Source organism: Balaenoptera acutorostrata, chromosome 11 (genome assembly GCF_949987535.1).
Source record: "Balaenoptera acutorostrata chromosome 11, mBalAcu1.1, whole genome shotgun sequence".
In the NCBI taxonomy this organism is placed as follows: Eukaryota; Metazoa; Chordata; class Mammalia; order Artiodactyla; family Balaenopteridae; genus Balaenoptera; species Balaenoptera acutorostrata.
Window position 1 is genome coordinate 85,785,677 of NC_080074.1, and position 20,407 is coordinate 85,806,083.

The following is a 20,407-nucleotide window of genomic DNA, read 5'->3' on the forward strand; positions in this document are numbered from 1 at the left end:
GCCTCTAATCCCAATTCCGGAACGAACTCACTGTGTGACAATGGACAAGTGACATAACTTTGCAACTCTGCAGCATCCTCATCTGTAAGCAGACTATACAATGTCCCGAGGGGACTTATGATGAGAAAAATGTCAATCACAGCTTTAAGCCCTTGGTTTGGAAGGAGCTAATGAGAAAGAGGATTGGAAGGGGATGTATGTACAATTTCATTCACAGAAAATTGGTAAAGGATGATACTTTTCCTTGCATTATCCACCCCAACAATAAATTTGTGCTCCTGGTGCTTGAAGAGTCTCCATATCCTGGTGAAGAGAATTCCCATTCTTGGGCAGCTGACCCCCTTTCCAGCCACTTGGGTGACCTGGACACCCCCAGCTCAGACTGAATCAGAGGAGGAAGACGTGCTGGAGCCGACACCTCTGCTGCTGCAGCTCCTGCACTGACTGCGGGCCAGCTTCCTAGGAACTAGAGGGAGGCGAAAGCCCAGGCCTCCCTGCCACACCCATGGCCCGGACGCTGCCTCTGGGGCACTCTTTTGGCTTGCACACATTGCCTCCGTGTTGTCTGCAATGAGCCTCGTGGACCACTGTCCTCCTCTAGCTCAGACTGGATCTCACAGCTCATCTCTACACCCAGCATGAGAGGGTTACCCCACAACTTTCAAGTCATCTTTATGTTCTATAAGGAGACTAAGATCATATTAGGCCAAACAGATTTGCTATTAAACTATGATGATCAACAAAAGAATGGAAATTGTAGAAAGAAGAGAACAATCCTTTGTATCTGGTCCTGCAGTGACCTGCTATTGGGACCACATGCATACACCCCTTCTCCTACAGTTTCCCCCATTCCAAAGGGATAAATTGAGTCCCTGCGTATACTCTTTTAACAAAGGCTTTTATCCACTTATAAATAGATAACAAGGTAATTGAATGTTTCAGTGACAAATCCTTCCATTGAAAATTAAGAAAAAGATAAATGGTGAAATAAAATGAAATAAAGACAATGTCCTACTGAAAGAGAAGAAGCATTGCTCCGTAATAGTTACCACTAGCCCAGTGGTTCTGAAAATTGGGCATAACCTTGAGAAATTGTTAAAACACAGATTACTGGACCCAGAAACTCCCAGAGGTTCTGATTTAGCAAGTAAAGGGTAGGCCATTAGAATGTGTGTTTTCACCAAGTTTCCCACTGTATGTGATACACTGCATCAGTGATACCCCTGTGTCAGCATATTTGTCATTACGGTGTTTGGCTGAGTGCAAATTGGCTTTCAATTTTTCTCATATATAACTTAGAGATACTCTGCTGTGCTGAAATCAGACAGGCAGGGACTAATACAAGAAGGAAAAGGAAACCACCCAGAGCCTGACTGGTTTTGAAAAATACTGACTTATCCATTAAATAGCTGCTGATATTAAACTCTCTTGCAGTTCCTTTCGGAACCTACTACTCTGTATTTCTATTGCTGCAGAAAAAGGAAAATGAAAACAAGGACAAAGCAAACAAACAAAACCTGGCTTGATAAGATATGATATTGCAGAGTAGATTGCTATGTTCCATAGAGCAATGCACCACATAGGGATATTAAAATGGAAAGAACACACACTTGAGATAAAAAAATAAAATGTTTACAGTCTCATAAGGCACCATTTTATAAAAAGATTAAGAATTAACTAATTCACCTTCCTTTCAGGAGAAAAATATCTTGTGAGAAATAATAAAATGACAGGAAAATAAATTCTTTTTAAATAAATAAATTCTTTTTAAATAAATTCTTTTAAAATAAATTCTTTTAAAAATGTTTTTTTTAAAAAAACCAGATGCTTTAGGGATAAAAAAAAATAGTAGTTCCTGTTTTGACAAAGAAAAAGTTGTCTTTGGCCTTTAATTTACCCCTAGTACATAACACCACCATAACACCATGATTATTTCTCAGCAGCATAATCAGAACTGGCTCAGTAACAGGCATGTTGTCCATCGTGATAGCTTATGTACAGCTTCTCTGGGATGCTACCAGGGAAACTGTATCTCATTTGCTTTTTCTTACTCTTTTTCTGATTGGAGAGGTTGGTATTCAAAATGGAAAATTTATCTACTAACTTAAATTAGTTCCAAGGAGGCCAAAGTTCACTGTTCATGCAGGATTATATCCCATGTCCTTAAATACATGATCTCACTTAGTTCTTGTAACAACTTTGTAAAGGAGGTATCTATTTTCTGTTTTTGAAGAAGAGGAAATAGATCTCAGTTAAGTAACTAACCAAAGTCACATAGTTTTTGAGAGACAGCTCTCAATTCAATTTGAGGTTTGTCTGATTCCAAAGACCAGGCTTTTCCAACCTAGTTTCAAGAAGGAAAATTCCCGAGAGTACCCAAACCACTTGTTATATCTGGCCCCCGAACATATCAAATCCATAGTGTAGCTTCGATCATAAAAGAGGTTGATGATCATTTGGGTATAAATCAGGCACACTTCATAGTTATTAAGGTAAAAGTAATTTTTTAGATAAAAGTAATCTATTTTTCAACGAATTACTATAAAGACTGATTGTCTACATATTATTAATCTCACCAAGCATACAGGGCACATCTGTGGTATTATGTCAGTCCCTGGAGATATGAGGATAAATAAGATAGCCCATACCCTTTATTTCACAGCGTCATGACAGAGATAGATCTGAAATAATGTCTATAATCAGGAGTGTCATTCAAGATGTTTACTAACTATACTGAAAAAGCACCAAGTAATCAGAATAGACACTGGCTATCTATAGCTAGTATGGCTGAAGTGCATACTTATTGCCTATCAGCTTTGCCTTTAATAATGTAATTGATACTCAAATAGAGAAATGTGGAGCATAGATGGAGAGGGATGGAGGGCAGGGATGAAGGTGGTCATGTACAACTACAAATGATCTGAACCTTGAAGGATAAGTGGGAGTTTCCATTGGACAAAAGAGGACAGGACATTTTAGGCAGAGGAAACAACTACAATAAAAAAAAGTCTGCATATGAGGTATCTAAAACAGTGAAATTTATAGAATCAGAGTGGAATAGTGGTTGCCAGGGCTGGGGAGAGGGGGATGGGGAGTTACTAATCAACAAGCATAAAGTTTCAATTAAACAAAATGGGTGTGTTCTCAAGATCTGCTGTACAACGTTGTACTTATAGTCAACAATTGTTGACTCTATTGTACACTTAATTTGTTAAGAGGGTAGATCTCATGTTAAGTGTTATCACAATAAAATAAAATTAAATATAAATAAATAAACAAGCAAACAAACCAAGGATGGGCAGCACTGAGAAATATCTAGTAACCTGCTGTGGTTAGATTATGGGGCTTGTGGGGAGTAATGGCTAGAGATGATGGTGGAGAGTCATTTAGGCCAAATCATGAACTAAGCTAAGGATTTTTTACTTTCTTCCCTGGGCATCAGAGAACTCAAACAATTACATCTCTGCTTCAGACAGTTTTGGTGATACTGTAGAGAATATACTAGAGGGAGACCATTTAGAGGCTATTTCAATAGTTTAGGAGAAATAGGATGTGAGCCTATAATGGTATTGTTGCAAAGAGAAGGGACTGAAGGCAAGAGACATTTTTGACTATCTGTAATGGCTGATTGCATATATTGAGGTGGAGAAGAAATAATCAAGGAGTCCAAAGCACTTGGCTTGAGCAAAGTTATTGATTTTACTTGAGATTTTACAGGCAGATGGAGATAATATCTCCAGTATGTTTGGAAAGTGAGCAAGATAATTATCCTGGTTCTGTGCATAGCCTGTCATGCGGAACACCCAGATGGTGAAATGAAATAGGCAATTGGAAATACAGATGACGGACAGTACCTGTTCTATACCATATGGATGGATATCCATATATATCCATATATATATGCATATGCATATTTTTTTAACTTAATAGACAACTCACAGCCTAAGGAGGAAACACTTTAAAACTAAGATATGTAGTTTTATGGTTTGAGTCAATTTATAAATAGCATATCATAATTTATAAATATCAAAAGTATTCAAAAACTAAGTTTGGCTTATTTGGATATCTCATTGAGCTAACAAGTCCAAGGTTAGATCTTGATTGCCTTACAAGTGAGTTTGATTAGCAAATATTCCTGAGACAAGCCTTTGAAAAGTCTTTTTATTATTTTGCTCTAGTGAATTTCAAGATTGCGTGTTGTCATATAGTAACAGATGGCACATAAAACTCCAGTACTGACTCAGCAAATGACAACCACGGGAATTGCTCAATATTGATGCATGGTCTGAATCGGCTCTAGTCTACTCCAATGGTAGTGAGTCTTCATTGGAGTATTAAACAGCTTCCTCCTTTACATGGTTTGGCATTAAACCAATTCACATATACATGTAATATGTTGTGTGATCAGTATTTCTAGTCATACGGAAAGCGTATTCTATTGTATTTGGTTACCTGTCCTCACGAGGCTCCCCAAGGAAAAAAACTACAGAGCTGAGTAGTTTGTTTTTGGCACATTCTCACCTACCAGTGTCACCGCTTTCCCAACCTTTAGGCACCTAAGTTGTCAAACTTACTCTGCTTGCCCAAAGGCACCACTAAAGTATTTCACTCAAACCTGCCTTTTCCGTGTGCCTGGACCACCATTCCTCACCCTCTCTGGTGTCATTTAAACTCCCATTTAAGGAAACATCATGTTTTAGGGATTTAGGTTTATTCACAGTAGTATAAAAATGATCAGCTAATCTTCCCAGTGTGTGTGTGTGTGTATGTGTGTGTGTGTGTACATGTACACAGGTGTGGCCCATGATGTAAAATGTCTGTTGCATAAATGACCTGCTTCCTGTTGTGCTCTGTGAGATGGGGGAAGGAAGACAACTAAGCAGGTGGACAATCAGGCAGGTGAACAAAGCAAGAAGCCTCTCAGGGGAGTGAAGTTGAGGCCCTAGTGGGTAGAAGGAGTCAGTCCACTGGGACTAGAGAATGGGTTCTCACCATCCCCTCCCCAACCCCAAATAGTCTCCCACCATGGGCTTTATAAGACAGGACAATGAGACCAGCACAGACCCTGAAATGCCCTACCCTCTCGGAATCTATTTTCTGAATGCAAGGGTACTTCCTAATGGGTCTCTGGAAGAGAAGCAATTGGTCCCGGTCAAAATGTCAAAGAAAGAGAGGTTTGGTTTTACTTTCTATCTCCTTCACTGAGTTATTTGCAGACCTTCTCAATACTTAATGGAAACAACGTATTACATCAATTCTACGATGATATTTTTTCACAATTTAACACCTCTGAAATTGAGATGCATCACATGATCAATGGCAATCTATGACATTGGTGTTGCCTGGATTGAGTTTCTTATATAAACATTTATTTCCAACAGTTACCTAGGGCCACTACCGACCTGAGACCACTTTAAATTAAATGATATTCCTGAGTTTTTTTACAATACATTGGTGGTGTGAATGCAGACCTCATACCTATGTGAGTAATGGCTGTGGTTCAAAATCTCAGGGGAGAGTTTTCTTTTCTCTCTTACCAGGCTAAGGTTGAAAAATTCAAGTTATCCCTTGGGGATCCCGGCTTTATGCCGGGGTCTTTTATTAGATTCGCTATCTTGGATTTTTTTCTTGGTGGTAGATAAAATAATGGTATATCTTATAGCCAAAAGAATTGAAGAAATTTGATATTGGAATTGAAAAGGTTCACCAGGGACAAACATTCTTCCCAGTTTCTGACTTCTGAGCAGCAACACTGCCTTCTTCAGGTCTTCACTTGTCTTTCAGAGCCTGCCAACACCTCTCAAAAAGAATCAGGTAATCACCCTCCAGATGAATGATTCCCTGTGCAATTTGTAGGTATAATGGGATTTGTTAATTTGTAATTTCATCAAGATGTAATTTGTGAGTAAAGAATGTGATAAAGCTATAATTACCACTGTGGTGAATCCGTTCATTGCTTTTGCAGATACTTATAAGGTATCTATTCTGTTCACTGGAGAAGGAGCAAAGATGCCCAAGAAATGGCCCCTGACCTCGGGGAGCTTAGAGTCTATTATGATTGGATAAGGCATGTGCTAAACAACTGTAATGTAATGTAATGTATGTAATGTAATGTAATGTAGAAGGTGATAATGCCATGGGAAAGAAATGGAAAACCTATCCCATGGATATTCAGAAGAGAAAGAAATCATTTTTAGTTTGGGAGAATCAAAAAATACTTTATGGAAGATATGGGTAATAAATATTAAGAATAAAAATAATAATGATTACCATTTAAAATGCTTTACTTACATTATTTTATGTAGTCCTCTATGAAATAGATGTTAATTCCATTTTACGGCTGAGAAAACTAGTTTTGAAGACTGAATAGATTTTTAGAGGCAGAAGCAGTGTTGGGAAGGGTGATGCTTATCAGTGGGAAAAGTCAGAACAAAGGCATGGATGTGGGAAAGCCAGGGGCACATACAAAGATACCACATAGATCAGTTTGATTGGAGCCTCAGATAGGTAAAGGCAAGTAATAAGAGAGATAAAACAGTATTTTGTTTTAGCTGGGTAATGGAGGAATCGATGAGAGTTGTCATGGAGATAGAATAAAATAAACTGATAGATGATTTATTGAATTCTAACAAAGGAGGAATATTTGTCAAAGATGAGGAAGTGATTCGGAGATTGAGTGTCTGGGTGAAAGTAATACTAGGAGAAGAAATAGTGAGCACAAGAGAATACGGGACTGTTTAAAGAACAATACACGTATAAGGTGTTTAAAGAACAACTGGTATTGTTGTTCTTTAAACAATACCAGAATCAAGGTCCTGTCCTAATGAGCTCAATTATAAATGTCCTAATACTGTCTGTGCCAATAGAGTAAGAGCTTAGGGGGGAAGGCCAAGCAAGGTGTGGGATGTAATCAGTGGTGGTAGGGTTTATAAGGTCCTGAACATCAAGGCTAAAGTCCATGGAAGGATAATCTTAACCAGAGTGCTTCAAACTCAAATCCGGTTCAGGGAGGTACCATGATGTACCAAAAGTGATCCTCAGAACATGGACCTTGGTGACTCATGAAGTAGGGGAAGACTGACTCTGATCAGGGAAGACTTTCAGTGTCCAATGAGAGAAGCTGAGAGCAAAACTGAGCCACAAGGAAAAGGACTGATTTATGCTAAAAGGGTTGATTAAAGCCACTTCTTCCCCACTTCTAGTTACCAATTTCCTAGTGTACAAGGTTGACCTTTAACAAGGATACTCTGCATTCTAACATCTGGTAAACTGGCATAAAAATTGGGCATCAGAGACCTAAGCAGAAGGACCAGCCAGAAAGCCTTCTGCTGGGGCTTGTGGTCTTTCAATGAAAGACTGAAATATGCTCTCCACCTATTTAGGGATCTGTTAATTTCAAAGCACCCTGACCTCAGGCACGAGGAAGTCAAGAATTACATTATTTCTAGACCTTGTTTGTTCACAGGGAAGGTAGCTGGTATCTCCTGCCAGCCTGAGTTCTCATTAATTCTAGGACTGGGTTGAGCTCTATTTCCATCAGGGAGGTCCTTAGCAATTAGGCGCAACTGAGTAGGGTTGGAAAAATCTGAAACTTGCAGTAGGTAGTTGAAATTGCTGGATTAGTTTAAAGAGGAGAGCATAAACTAGAGATTTTAGAGTCATAAAGATACAATGGTTGCAGGTATATTAAAAAAAAAGGTGAAATTGTTGAAGGAAATGGGAAAGGGAAAAAGCAAAGAGAGGGAGGGCCAAAGACTAACACAAGGGGATCCTCTGAACTTGGAGAAAAAGAGGAGGAAGGGGAGTTGGACAAGAATTTGGAGGAAAAGAGGCCAAGAGAGAAGAGAATGACATCATATAGAAACAGAGCAGGATTAAAGCCGTTAGATGGGTCTACTAGGAGGTCATTGTGATCCCTAAGAGCAGGCATGATTTATCCATGAGGGAACAAATCATAACACAGTGGATTTAACGTGAGTAAGCAGTAAGGAAATGAAAGCAGTATAGCTTTTCCCCCCCAGAGATATTTGGCTGTGGAAGGAAAGAGGGAGGGAGGGAGGGAAGGAGAAATATGCTAGCATAGTAGCTCAGAGTTGAGAGAAGTTTTTCTTTTTGATTTTCAAATCTTTGAAATTTTGTCTTTGAAAATAATTTTCTCGAATTTTCATTGTCTTACTGCTTCTATTTCATGCCATGGGATTAGATTCATAGGGTCCTGGATTCAGTCCCTGCTGCCATGTATTAGCTTTACCTTTTCCATTAAGCACAAGCTGTATGATTTTGACAAGTTACTTAATCATACATGTTTCATGTGCAGATGAACCGTTTCACTTTGTTTACTTTGTGATTCTTCTTCCCAGGAGAAGATCTGAATAAATCAGTTGTCATCATTCAGTGCAGAACAATACTTCTGCCAAGAATGGCCCACCAAAACCTTCTCAGAGGTGCTAAAATATGTGTACAAGGTTTTTACAAGATAAACAATGATGAATCTAGAATAGTAATACCACCTTATACGTGTATTGTTCTTTAAACATTTACAAAGACCTTTCACAGGCATTTTCTTATTAAATTTGCATAACACACTGTGAAAGCAGGAGGAGAGGAGTGAAGTAGCCATAAAAAAGCTAGATAATGAGGCCAAATAAAAATTGCCAAGTAACAAAATCAATTTGAATCTCATCTTAAATTTGTCATGGAACATACAGGCTACAGGACCAGCTCTTTTGTCTAAGCACAATACTAAAGAGAATATTTCTTTTATTGACTGAAGCCACCAATATAGTAAATAGATGAACTAAAAGGCATAGAAATATTTTATTTAAACAATATGAGGATAAGGATTTAGTAAGGGCTGCCCAGGTAATTTGGACTAATTCTCCTACTGAAAACAAATAGAAAAGCTGGGGAAATGTAACAGAACTAAAGACACCAGAAAATTATCAAGTCAGTCAAGCATCATGATTCCAAGACCCAGAAGAATGAAAAGACCCAGAAAGATAACCCATCTTTACAGCCATATTTGCCCTAAATTTGTCAGGTTATTTAGGAAGAATTGGTTGAGAGAATGAACAGAGATTTTACAGATTTATGGACATGGAGGACAAAAGTTGAAGTTCAAGGTCCAACAAAGAGTAGAAGCACTGGTAACACCTCCCTCCAGACTTCTGGTTGGAACCTTGAAAGTCAAACCGTTGGAACCTTAAAAGTCAAACCCTAGGAGTAAGAATAAACCAGACATAGATTGGCCTTCACAGAAACTGAAACCTAGCTTCAAATTGTCTTAACCCCTGACTGAATTGATTTAGTTAATATGGACTTTCTAGTGTCCCTAGCTGCCTAATAGATACTCTCTAAAGGAATGTATCACTTTAGGCCTAAATTACATCTATAATTTTTTTATAAACTATGCTAGTTACTAAGTCAAGGATACTCAAGGGCTTCCGTGGTGGCACAGTGGTTATGAATCCGTCTGCCAATGCAGGGGACACGGGTTCGAGCCCTAGTCCGGGAAGATCCCGGAAGATCCCACATGCCGCGGAGCAAGTAAGCCCGCAAGCCACAACTACTGAGCCTGAGCTCTAGAGCCCACAAGCCACAACTACTGAGCCCGTGTGCCACAACTACTGAAGCCCACGTGCCTAGAGCCCGTGCTCTGCAACAAGAGAAGCCACTGCAATGAGAAGACTACGCACCACAACGAAGAGTAGCCCCCGCTTGCTGCAGCTAGGAAAAGCCTGCGTGCAGCAACAAAGACCCAATGCAGCCAAAAATAAATAAATAAAATTAATAAATTTATTAAAAAAATAAGAATACTCAAAAATATGAGGAAACAAGACAGGTGCCTGAACACAGACAGAAATAATAGATATAAGGAACTTATACTACTCAATAGCAAAATATATATATATATATATATATAAAATAATCCAGTTAAAAAAAATGGGCAAAGGACCTGAAAAAACATTTTCCCAAAGAAGACATACAGATGGCCAATAGGCACATGAAGAGGTGCTCAACATCACTAATTATCAGACAAATGCAAATCAAAATCACAATGAGATGTCACCTCACACCTGCTAGGATGACTTTCATCAAAAAGACAAGCAATAACAAGTGTTGGTGAAGATGTAGGGAAAAGGAAATCCTTGTGCACTGTTGGTAGAAATGTAAAATACAGACAAAATTTGCAAAAAAATGATGAATTTTCATATGCTTCTCTCTGTAATTTTTATAATAAGTAGGGAAAATCAGTAAGGATAAAAATAATTTGAATAACACAATTATTGCAATTAGTCTAATTGAGACATATAAAACACTATACTCAGCAAATTCAAAGTATGCACTCTTTTCAAAAATACAGAAAAATTTTTACATATGCTTGCCATGAGGTAAAATCAACAAAATTTCAAAGAGCTTAAATTATTCAGAGTATGTACTCTGACCACAGAGGAATTTAGTTAAAAATCACTAACAAAAATATAACTTGAAAATCTTCATATGTTTGGAAATTAAGCAATAGCTATCTAAAAATTATGTAAATTTAAAAAATATATTTAAAGAAATGATAATTAAAATACTACATAGTAAAATTTATGGAGTAAAGCTAAAGCCATGCTTAGTGGGAAATGCCATTAAGCCTTAACTGCCTATATTAGAAAATAAAAATAGGCTGTAAAGTAATTATCTAAATAGCCATCTCAAGTATTCACAAAAATAATAGCAAACTGAACCCAAAGAAAGTTTTAGAACGTATAGTAAAGAGGATCAAAAGCCAGTGCTTGGTTCTTTAAAAAGGCTGATTAAATTAACAAAGGGGAAAATATATAGAAGAGGCAAATAACCAATATCAGTAATGAAAAGGGAGATAACATCACAGATTCCTTTTGAAAAAATTTTGGTAAAAACACAGCCTACCAGAAATCAACAAAGAAGAAATAGAAAATATAAACAGTCCTAAAACTACTAAAGAAATTGAATTTTAAAACTGCCCAGAAAGTGAAGTCCAGAACCAGAATGTTTCACCAGTAAATTCTGCCCAGGATATAAGGAAGTAATAATGCCAATCTTGCACAATTTCTTCCAGATAATGGAAAAAGAGAAAACACTTACCAACTTGTTTTATGAAACCAGCATGATCTTTCGTTCTTTCTTTTTATCTTATTTTTTTACGAGGTAATGGCTATAATTCCCTGTGCTATTCAATATATTTTTGTTGCTTATCTATTTTATACATAGCAGTTTTTATCTCTATATCCCATCCCCCTAACTTGCCCCTTCCTCTTCCCTCTCCCCACTGGTAACCACTAGTTTTTTTCCTATATCTGTGAGTCTGTTTTCTGTTTTGCTACATACATTCATTTGTATTATTTTTTAGATTCCACATATAAGTAATATCATGCAGTATTTGTCTTTCTCTGTCTTTTTTTTACTAAGCACAATATTCTCCACATCCATCCATATTGCTGCAAATGACAGAATTTCATTTTTTTATGGCTGAGTAATATTCTATTGTGTATATATACCACATCTTCTTTACCCATTCATCTGTTCCTGGACACTTGAGTTACTTCCATATCTTGGCTATTGTAAATAGTGCTGCTATGAACATTGGGGTGCATATATCCTTACAAATCAGTGTTTTCATTTTTTCCAGGTATATACCCAGGAGCGGAATTGCTGGATCATATAGTAGTTCTATTTTTAGTTTTTTGACGATAACGTTTTCCACAGTGGCTACACCAATTTACATTCCCACCAACAGTGTACAAATGTTCCCTTTTCTCCACATCCTTCCCAACATTTTTTATCTGTAAACTTTTTGATGATAGCCATTCTGACAGGTGTGAGGCAATAGCTCATTGTTGATTTGATTTGCATTTCTCTAATAATTAGCAATGTTGAACATCTTTTCACGGGACTGTTAGCCATCTCTATGTGTTCTTTGGGAAAATATCTATTCAGGTCTTCTGCCCATTTCCTTATTGTGTTATTTGTTTTTTTGATATTGAATTGTATGAGCTGTTTATATATTTTGGATATTAACACCTTGTTGGTTGTCATTTGTGAATATTTTCTCCCATTCTGTAGGTTATATTTTTCATTTTGTTGATGGCTTCCTTTGCTGTGCAAAAGCTTTTAAGTTTAATTAGGTTCCATTTATTTATTTTTGCTTTTATTTCAGAGCCCAGCATAATCTTCATCCCAAAACCTGACAAGAATATTACCAGAAAGCAAGATTAGAGATAATCCATTCTTTCCAAATTGATCTGTAGATTCAGTGCAATCCCAAACAAAATCTAAGCTGGTATTTTTTTTTTTAATTGACAAGATGATTCTAAAAATTCACATGGAAATCAAAGAACCTAGAATAGTCATGATAGTATTGAACAAATTTTTTGAAAGACCTATATAAGATACTATAAAATTACCCTAATTAAGACAGTGCAGTAATGGCACAAGGATAGACAAATAAATTAATAGAACAAAATAGAGACCCAAACACATATGGCCACATGATTTACAACTGAGGTACTATTGTCTTTCAATGGGTGAAATGCTGTCTTCTCAGTAAAGAGTGCAGGGTCTACTGGATAACTTTGTGAAAAAAAGGACTAAACCTCAAATCCTCTGCATATTATACACAATAATTAATTTAAGGTGGTTCATAAATATTAAAGGTACAAAAGTAAAACTTCCAGGAGAAAAAAATAGTCTAATATTTCCATGGCCTCAATTTAAATAAATATTTCTTAAATAGGACACAAAGTCATTAAGAAAAAAGATTGATAAATTGGACTTCATTAAAACCAAGAATCTCTACTCATAAAATGCACCTTTCAGAGAGTAAAAAGACAAATTACAATCTGAGAGAATATAATTGTAATACATAAACCCAGCAAAGAACTTTGATCTGGAATAAATAAAGAACTCTTATAAATCCAAAAAAAAAAGAAAGAAAAGAAAAGAAAAACATACACACACACACACTCTTACATACAAATAGAAGCAAGAAACTCCTGAAATATCCAGTAATTAATATAATTATTGAGCCATTAAGAACAAGTAAATGGCTAGATAATGCATACTGAGAATGTATTCTACTCCTTGGCCTGGTTCACAGCCCTCCTTGATCTGGTCTCCCCTATCTATCTGACTCTACCTAGGACTGCACACCCAGCCCATCTCTCTGCCTCAGCCATTAATATGCCTACCCCATGTCTACCCCTGGATTTTGATGCTCACCAGAAAAGTACATTCAACACTGTCTAGTCACAACAGACAATTAATATGTATTTGTTGAGTGAACACATGCATGAAAATATAAGATAATAAATGCCTTCCTTCCTGTTCTCTGCTTTTCCAAATCCTATCTATCCTTTAAGGTCCACACATATCTCATCTCTTCGGTGAAGTCTTTTCTAACCACAACAGCAAAAGTACTAATTCTTCCCTGAGTTCTTCTAGTTCTTAACAGAACTATCCTTTGATTTTTATCACATTCTGTCATGCATTATTTTTTTCATATTCACAGATACTACTGTCCCATCAAAAGAATAAATTCCAGAAGAGCAAGGAACATGGCTGTCACCTATTTATATCATTATAGAGTATCTGTCCAATAGTCTTTTAAACAGTGGTGCTCTGTATTTTTCAGGGAATGATGGAGTATAATGATGAAGAATACAATCTCTAAAGTCAGACAGACCTGAATGCTGGCCCTGGTTCTGCCACTTCATAGCTGTGTGACTCTGGGCAATTATCTGACTGCTATAAGTGTCAGTTTCATCATCTGTGAAAGACGGATAATTACACATCCTTAAAAGGATGAAATGAAATAATACACATAGAGTACTTAACACAAATAGGAAATATATGTTAAATGATAGCTACTAGTAGTAGTAGTAGTATTCACTATTGATTATAGCTCTGAATTGTAAAAGCATTTACTCAGAAAATAAGGGAGAAACAAGCATGAACACAGAACAATAACAACAAAACTAAGGATAATAGAACAGCCAAAGAAAATTTCCAGTGTATAAAAATGTCCAGCTTGTCTTTCTTCTACTACAGACTAATCTACATGTGGCCAAAGGTTAGAGAGTTCCATTCCCTCACACTGCATGAATTTTCTCATTCCATCTCAGATGTCTGGTTTCTCACCTCTTTCTAACATGCAGGGTCTCAAACAAATGACACGGGATAATTTCAGACACAGTATTATCCACCCTGATAATTTATTTTCTGTTCCTAGTGAAGGTTAGAGGTGTCCTTTTCTTGCAAAAGACATAACGTGGACCTCGGGGTCCTTAATATCCTTAGGAGCCTCTCAATTTCTTCTGTTCTCTCATTTGCACATGAAGAGAAGAGCTGCTAACCAACTTAAATTTAATTTACCAGTTTAAATTTGCTTGTACTTCAAATTGTCGGGAGAAAACTGAAAGCAGCTTCGTTTATGTAGACAGAACTATCGGGGGGTTCTCAAGAGTAACGAATCCACCCTTAGTGAACTGTACCCCTCCTTGCCACCTATTGCCATCATCAGTCATGAATAATGCTGACAGTAGCTACAACTGATCAAATTTGTTACGTGTGCCCTAGCCAGGGAAGAAGGGTTGAGGCCCCTCCTTGCCTGGGTGTGCTTCCACAGTGAGCTGGGCCAGGCTCCATTCAGTCTTATATTTGTGCCTGATGCCATGGGTAGGGCTCATATTCAGGCTTCTGATAACTCTCTTTCATACTCCTTTAATCCACTGCTGCTCGTACTTGTTCCCACGGGGCACTAGTGTCCCATAAGCTGTAGAGAGGGAGCGTTCGACTGTAATATTGAATAATGATCGCCTTTACCCTGTGTGCAAAAGAAACAAAGTTAATGGATCGCATTTTCTCAATTGAAATTGTTCTCCAATCCTTTTTTACATGTCTTTGGCTCCAGACACCACTTTTCTGCTTAAGGTTGCCAGTCGATGAGAGAAGAAAATGAAACTGCAAATTCATATCAATAGGAAAACTCAAAACCAATCATTTATTCTTGGCTCAACAGTTTGTTGGGTGTTTTATTTTGTTTTAAAACGTGTGAGCCGGTGGTTATGAGTTTACATGGTATCCAAATAGTATGAAGTGCATTTCTTGTTGCTAGTAAAAATATATAAAAATAGTGTGTAGAGGAAGTAAAAAATTTATTGATTTGTATTTTTAAAAATATTTTACAAGAAAATGGTGTTCTGCAAATAAGAGCATACGTTCTGGATCTCTGCCTTTCTGAAAAAGTCTGATATGCCCTGTCTTAGAATAAGTATTTTATTCCTCTAAAGAACATGTGTAGAAATGATTTGTGGATAAAGGCTGAGCCTCAATACGTGTACCCTGTGTGTGAAGTAACCGTGCAGTTATTTATGAACCATTGCTAAAACTGGTACGAATGTCTGAGGATTCAAACCACTGTTTGACATTTAGTATCACGTATGCAGATATTCTTAGTGCTGTTTGGCAATAGAGTTTTGTGATGGGAAGGGCCATGAAGGTATTTGAGCAAGCTATCTGAAACTCGAACCTCCCAATAAGTGGTCCTTTATCCTCTCTGTGAACACCTCCTGTAGGACCTTCACATGACCCTGACGTCAAGGGGAAATAATAGCATCTCTGTTCAAGGCTGTGTTATTTACATGTGGTTCTGTGTGAAGGAAATGAAGAAACACAGTATATTTTTAGACTAGTAAAATGCTTTACAATAGGAATTTATACTATAATATGGGTGCAAATGTGAAACTGTATTCCTATATATACAAACTCTTTGAATCTTAGTGGAACATGTCATGTTTTAAATTGTAATCTTCAATTGCATATTACTCAGTTTGGAAATTTCCACCCATGGCCTGAGAGAGGAAGAAAATTCTCTTTATATATACAACCTTCATTCACACAAGACATTTTATTTATATTACTGATTTAATAAAAAAATCCCCTACTGTGCAAATGGTCTCCATATGTGGAGACAGAGGACCAGGATGCATAAAGCCAGTTCTTTGTGTTTTTCAACTTTTAAAAAATTATGGACATATAATATTTTGTCTTTTTTTGATTACTGAATATGGTGGTATTTTGCCACTTTTAATTTTTTCTTAATCAAGGTAAAAGCTCATAATATAAGACTCAGTTTTCATCATCTTATTTTGCCCTATATCTACTCTTATGGGGCTTCAATTCCTCATGCAAAATTCTGGTGTTTTCCCAATAGAGGATAAGGCCAAAGAGAAATGACACAGAGTCCAGAAGTTGGGAGAGAGTGATCTGAGACCAGTGCAAAGAGAAAGATCAGGACAAAGCTGGTTTGGGAGTAGGTAAGTGGTTAGGCAGTTACCATGGAAGGAGTTAGGAAGACATTGGACAGGAATTACAGCAGAGAAACAGGGAGTATAGTGAAGGGGATTTTGTAACAAATGGATGTGAGACCAAATCCTGGCTCTGCCATCTATTGACCATATAACCTTGGAAGAGGTATTCATCTCTCTGAACTTCCACTTCCTCATTTGGGAAAATGGGGAGACTCCCATCTTCCAGAGCTGTGGTGAAAGAACCTGTGTGAAGGCTACTGTACCTCATAAACAGTAAGTGTTTCTGCTTTTCCCTCTCAGCTCTATCTTGACTCTGTCCTTCCTGAATTAGAGACAGCCATGAAGATGATGCTATCAATGTGTGGAGTCTGCACATCCCCAAATGATCCTCCCTTTTTACAACAGAGAATTTCAAACATTTATAGAAAAAAATAAACATGATGTATAACAAACCTCCAGTACCCATTACCTAGCTTCAACTATTACGTCACTTCCCATCATTTTCATCCACAACTCCATCCACTCCCTACCCTCTGTATTATTTTGAAGCAAATCTAGACATCATATCATTTTATCTCTAAATGTTTCAGTATGTATTTCTAAACAACAAGGCATCTTGTTTAAAAGAATACAATCATAATACCGTAAAACACCTTAAATATTTAACATTTATTCCTTAGTATCATTAAATATCCAGAGTACTTAAATTTCCAATGTCTTATGCATTTTTTACAGTTTGCTTGAATTAGGTTATAAATTATATCCACAAATTACAACGGGTGTCTTTTAAATCTCTTGATCTATTAGCTAACGTGCTCTTCTGTTCTCTGTATTTTATGTAATTTAGAGGATTCATCAGATTCAGGTTGATTTTGTTATTGTTGCTACGGTTATTACCTATATCAAATAAGTTATAACAGCCACATGAATACACCAAGTGGTATTGCCATTGATGATGTAATTTTTCCAAACTGATGAACAATTCTTGGAAAAGGTCTGAACAAACCAATCTATAATCTTCCCTCAATGTAAGTAATTGTGTACAAAATAAAAGGGTACAAAAATATTTTGTATTTATATGTAATATGGAGCTAGGCTTTAGGCTCAAATAATTATAAACTATTTTTCATCTACATGAATGTCTGGCAAGTCATGTGGTACATGGGAAAATTCTTTGCCAAGTAGGATTATCTGCCACATTTCAGAAAATCTAGCATTTCTGGATCCTGTCCGCTAAATGCCAGTAGCACCCCACCAAATCTTTATGACTACTATTAATGTCCCCTCATATTTACAAAATTCCCCCTATGATTCACTTCATCTCCTTTTGAAAACCACTGGCTTAGTTTGAGAAGCAGTAAAAGAGGAAATTGATTTTAATTGCATATATGCTCTAATTTGGGGAAGGGAAATAAGGAAAATATCCTGTGTGGGAAATAACTATTGAAACGTTCACAATTTCAAAGCTTTTCAAAGTTGTTCTCAGTTGGCAGAACTTTGTTTCTCCAAACTATGCTGGAAAATGTGGATAGGTGCTCTGATAAAACAAATGAGGTCATAATGACATCATGCTAACATATGTGGTTCAAGTACAGAAATTTTTACAGCTAGGAAACCATCCAGACAGGTAGATTTAGGGAAACTGGGACAGTGGCACGAAATAATAAATCCATTTTTAAATCTTTTCTAAACATAAGTATAAATTTATAAATCTCTTTATGCTGTATTTATGCAATTGGCCTATAATGCTGATAAGGAATTTCTCTTCATCTCTGAGATGAAGAAAATACAGTCAAATGTTTACTCTCCTCTCGTTTACTTGCCTCATTATGTGATATACTGCCTTTTTCTTTTATTAAAAGAGTTACTTTCTTCATTGTCCTTTGTATTTAAATACTGTTCATCATTCCAAGATGGAAGCCATTTTCCTTTTTTTTTTTTTAAGATATACATCTATATATTTTATTTTATTTTAACATCTTTATTGGAGTATAATTGCTTTACAATGGTGTGTTAGTTTCTGCTTTATAACGAAGTGAATCAGCCATACATATACATATATCTCCTCCCTCTTGCGTCTCCCTCCCACCCTCCCTATCCCACCCCTCTAGGTGATCACAAATCACTGAGCTGATCTCCCTGTGCTATGCGGCTGCTTCCCACTAGCTATCAATTTTACATTTGGTAGTGTATATATGTCCATGCCACTCTCTCACTTCGTCCCAGCTTACACTTCCCCCTCCCCGTGTCCTCAAGTCCATTCTCTACACCTGTGTCTTTGTTCCTGTCCTGCCCCTAGGTTCTTCAGAACCTTTTTTTTTTTTTTTTTAGATTCCATATATATGTGTTAGCATACGGTATTTGTTTTTCTCTTTCTGACTTACTTCACTCTGTATGACAGACTCTAGGTCCATCCACCTCACTATAAATAACTCAATTTCGTTTCTTTTTATGGCTGAGTAATATTCCATTGTATATATGTGCCACATCTTCTTTATCCATTCATCTGTCGATGGACACTTAGGTTGCTTCCATGTCCTGGCTATTGTAAATAGAGCTGCAATGAACATTGTGGTACATGACTCTTTTTGAGTTATGGTTTTCTCAGGGTATATGCCCAGTAGTGGGATTGCTGTGTCATATGGTAGTTCTATTTTTAGTTTTTTGGAAGCCATTTTCTAATCTAAATTGGAAGATATTTTATAATTATTCCTTGAAGTGGGAATTATTTGTTCATAGTAACTTGCTGGTTCCTGGTACACAGTAGATGCTTATTTAAATATTTATTGAATGAACTTACTCATCCAGTAATCATCATCATTCTATATCTTATTACTGTGTATGATCATTTACTTTCATATGGGTTAATTTTATTCCCATGCCATTATTATCATGACACATTGTGTGGATCTTTTACTCAAGATAGAATCTGAATTAAGTGATTTCTTCTAAATCATATTGCTGGTGTAACTAGAAGAATTTAGAACTCCTGGCTTTGATTTCACTGTTTCTACCAATAGGTTTCTTTTCGCCTTAAAAGTATACTGTTCCTGCTGCCTAGCTGTTGCCATGTGCTCAAAGAGCATTTGTCAAAACAAAACAAACAAAAAGACAAAAAACAGTGATTAACTCCCCCAATATTTGCATACTAGCCTTAATCCTAAGAAATCCAAAATAGGATATCAAACATTTTGATGGCAAAGTTTGTCTGGTAGGATAAACGGCTCTCTTAAAAGCAAGTTACTGTTATTTGATGTCTGCAAACTGCAAAGCAGGTGCAGCATTAACATAGTAATTGTTCAGAGACTGGAACTTTGTAACTATGGAGACATTACTTCACAGTGTTCTAACAGGCAGTGTTGGCCAGATGTGAAAGTTGTAATCATAAAGGTAGCTTTGCTGGGTTACTGCGCTGCCTCTTGAGTTGCTTCCAGTGAGTGCTACACACCTTCATCTTGATTTGTTTAATATTTTTAGCCAATATCAGTATTGGCTATATCAGTGCTTACATATTCATATTAGAATCCTGGTTCTGGCCCCAGCTTGGTTAAGAAATCATGAAGTCTGGCAGGTGCTTTAAGGTAGTTAGATTAACAAGTGAGGTCACTCAAAAAAGAAAATCTGCCCTGAAGCTCAGCTCTATTCACTGACTAATGTCATGATTTGTTTTCCCAGAAAAGAAAAGAGACTTCTTTTCCAGCCAAGATGAAAGACACACAAGCCACTCAGGAAATTTCAGCGGTCCTGCAGAGTGAAGTCCATGAGCAGGAAGATAAAATGGAAAATCAAGCGCAGTAAGACAGGCACAAATGAGTTTTAGAAGTTGAGGATGGAGTATCTGACCTCTTTGTTTCAAAACAGCTTATAAAAAGTTAGAACTAGAATCGAGTCTACAAATTTCCTAAAATTAATTAATGATAACATACAATTTCCCCAACCACTGTTTTATAAGGTTTAGTCTTTGAGTAATGTAAAAATTCACCTAGACAGATCTCCATCATATCAGACCTGGTTGAGATTCCAAAGCTCATATCTAGCATGTTAATTGTTTCTTTAAGGTAATTGGCAGGCAG

At 36.8% G+C, this 20,407-nt stretch overlaps 1 protein-coding gene across 1 annotated transcript in view; it reads left to right on the forward strand.

Moving 5' to 3' along the window:
- The window catches only part of LMNTD1 (lamin tail domain containing 1), a 423,286-nt gene that overhangs the window by 366,637 nt on the left and 36,242 nt on the right, over positions 1-20,407 (forward strand). Inside the window, exon 5 of the mRNA XM_057557559.1 lies at positions 20,010-20,128. Coding sequence (XP_057413542.1) covers positions 20,010-20,128 — 119 coding nt within the window. The remainder of the gene's footprint in view (positions 1-20,009; positions 20,129-20,407) is intronic.